The 3,140-nt window shown below is 32.9% G+C and overlaps 1 protein-coding gene across 1 annotated transcript in view; it reads right to left on the bottom strand.

Annotated features, from left to right (window-relative positions):
• LOC106873123 (H(+)/Cl(-) exchange transporter 7) overlaps window positions 1–3,140 on the bottom strand; it is a 119,265-nt gene that overhangs the window by 7,058 nt on the left and 109,067 nt on the right. Inside the window, exon 19 of the mRNA XM_052978149.1 lies at window positions 1,421–1,495. Within this exon, the coding sequence (XP_052834109.1) occupies window positions 1,421–1,495 (75 nt within the window). The remainder of the gene's footprint in view (window positions 1–1,420; window positions 1,496–3,140) is intronic.

The following is a 3,140-nucleotide window of genomic DNA, read 5'->3' as shown; positions in this document are numbered from 1 at the left end:
TAAGCAGAATATTTGCTGTAGCCCATCTTTTTATACCAAGACAAAACAATGTACATGATAACACTTCCAATCAGTTAAGATCAGAAGCCATGAGAGCCATTGCCTGGTACTGCATCAGGGCATTTACTGGTACTGCATCAGGGTATTACCTGGTATTATATCACAGCCTTTATTATTATTATTATTATTATTATTATTATTATTGTTGTTGTTGTTGTTGTTGTTGTTGTTGTTCTTATTATTATTATTGTTGTTATTATTATTATTATTATTATTATTATTATTATTATTATTATTATCATTATTACTTTCATTATCATCTTCTTTCAATTCTGTTTCCATTTCTCGTCAAGTGTCTTCCTGACACCTAGGGTAGAGAAATGCACTGTATGCATTGGTAGGCCAGTAAAATAAATACACCAGATTGTGGTAGAGAAAACGAGAATGACAGAGAGAAATAAATTTTTTTTAAATAAAAAAAAAAAGTAAACAAAGAATCGCCCACGGTATGTTTATATTGAATGTGGATGCAATAAATTGCTTATAATTACTGGTAATAACATAAGTTATGCAGGTAAGGGGAGGAATTAAAACATTATTTTAGTGGTAATTTATTTTACAAAAGTATAGCCTAGGCTAGGGTGTGCCCTATGCACTCGTGTGTCTTATAGGCCATCAAATACGGTAATTTATCAACCCCGAAAGGATGAAAGGTAAAGTCAACGTCAGCAGAATTTGAACTCAGAATGTAAGGACAGACAAAATGCTACTAAATATTTCGTCTGGTGTGTTAATGATTCTACCAGCTTGCCACCTTAATAATATCAATATTAAGAAGAAGAAGAAGAAGAAGAGGGAAGGAAGGAGAAGGAAAGAAATGAAAGAAGATGAAGAAAGAAAAAGGTTTTAATAAGAGACGTGCTGACAATCTATCGCTCTGCAGTCATCTTGTACTTTTAGACTATATTGTATTGTATTACAAATGCTTCCATTCAATTTCTCAATTACAATCTTGCTGTTACATGTCTTTGTTTGATGTTGGATTTTAGGTACCTAATAAGTGATACCATAACATATAGTAATACTTAGATATTCCATCTATATAGAACAGATCAAGAAAAGTTTTTTTTAATAATACTCAAAACTGCTTTCCTTGCAATTCGTTAATGTTTCTTCCATATAATTCTTGATATAAACACCTGCTCCACATTGGTCTCTACAATCATAGTTTCATCAAATGCTAGATTTAGAAAACCAGAAATTTCTTATCATCATTGCCATCACTGTTGTCATCATGACCACCGTCATCATGACCACCGTCATCATAATCAGTCTCACTATTGTTGCTGTCACCATAATTTTCAATGTCCCTTTACCCCTTAATAAAAGAATGCATATATGTAATCTTACATATACTCACCCTAAAATTCAGAAGTACCATCAACTGAGACTTGAGAATTAATCCTTTTAGTTTACCATATGTCTCCAGACTTCCCTGCAAACAAACAAACAAACAAACAAAAAAAAAAACAGTATATCCATGTATAGAATTGATGTATAAACATTAACAAAATAATTTCATGGCCCCGTGCCAGTAGCACATAAAAGCACCCACTACACTCTCAGAGTGGTTGGTGTTAGGAAGGGCATCCAGCTGTAGGAACCTTGTCAGATCAGACTGGAGCCTGGTGTAGCCTCCTGGCTTGCCAGTCCTCAGTCAAACTGTCCAACCCATGCCAGCATGGAAAGCGGACATTAAACAATGATGATGATGATAGCCTGTGAGGTATATTTTTTAATAACCTGGTATGGAGTTTAATAACCTGGTATGTGTTTAACAGCAGATCTGCTTTCTCAAATATAGAAAGTGTTTCATTCGGGGCATCATTTGAATTTAATGAAATGTTAATTAATCATTATGAGCTTAAGTAATTATCTGCTTGTTCCTGGTGCACAAGGCTAAATATATCATTGCCATAATCATCATCATCATATATATATATATATATATATATATACATACACAAACGTATATACATGAATATATGTGTCTATCTTTTTATGTGTGTGTGGTATATGTATATGAAGTATGTTTGTATGTATGTATGTATAGACAGATAGATAGAAAAATAAGTAGAGAGCTAAATGAATATAGATAGATGGATGGATGGATGGATGGATGGATGGATAGTTAGATATATAGATAGAGTAATAGGTAGATAGATGAATAAATAGATAGATAGATAGACAGACTGACAGATAAACGGTTTAGTTTATTTAATTTTCTCCTGAAGCCTCACAAGCTTGAGTTTTTCACATGACAACATTCCAAAAGTAGATATTACAACTTGAATACTTCAAGACTTCTGCCTCTGTTTTGTTCTCTCTCTTAATGAATGCAATTAAAATAGATTAATTACCCACACAGATTACAATAAACAAACAAGCACCTAACGATAAATAAATAACAAGTAGGAAAATCTCATACAAGCCTTGACATTATCATTAATCAGATCAACAAAAGTAATATCTTCATTGTGTTCGTCAGCACAAACAAAGACAAATGCATGACAATGTTTAGAGATTAATGCAATGAGAAAGTAAACTAAATTTTCAAATTCTTGGAAGCTGGTACATAAATATTAATGACATGTAAAGACACTTTATTTCATTACACAGCCATGATATACTAGAATGTATAGTGAACATTTTTGTGAGTCAGTACTGTGTTCTACTATGTTAGCAGTGCTATTAAATCATTTGTTAAGGTCATCTTTACAAATTTCCTATAGAAATTATATAACTAGCACTGAGCCTTGTAAAAAAGTGTGTGAATCTGAGAGGGGAATATGTTGAATAAAATCATAATTAACTGATTCACCTGTATTTTCTTTTACCTTAAGCCAGGAACTTTTCAACACCTCATATATATATATGTATATATATATATATATATATATATATATCATCATCATCATCGTTTAACGTCCGCTTTCCATGCTAGCATGGGTTGGACGATTTGACTGAGGACTGGTGAAACCGGATGGCAACACCAGGCTCCAGTCTAATTTGGCAGAGTTTCTACAGCTGCATGCCCTTCCTAAGGCCAACCACTCAGAGAGTGTAGTGGGTGCTTTTAC

The sequence above is a fragment of the Octopus bimaculoides genome, chromosome 30, assembly GCF_001194135.2.
Source record: "Octopus bimaculoides isolate UCB-OBI-ISO-001 chromosome 30, ASM119413v2, whole genome shotgun sequence".
NCBI lineage: Eukaryota > Metazoa > Mollusca > Cephalopoda > Octopoda > Octopodidae > Octopus > Octopus bimaculoides.
The sequence above is the reverse complement of the archived record's forward strand: the minus strand, read 5'-3'. Positions and strand labels throughout refer to the sequence as shown.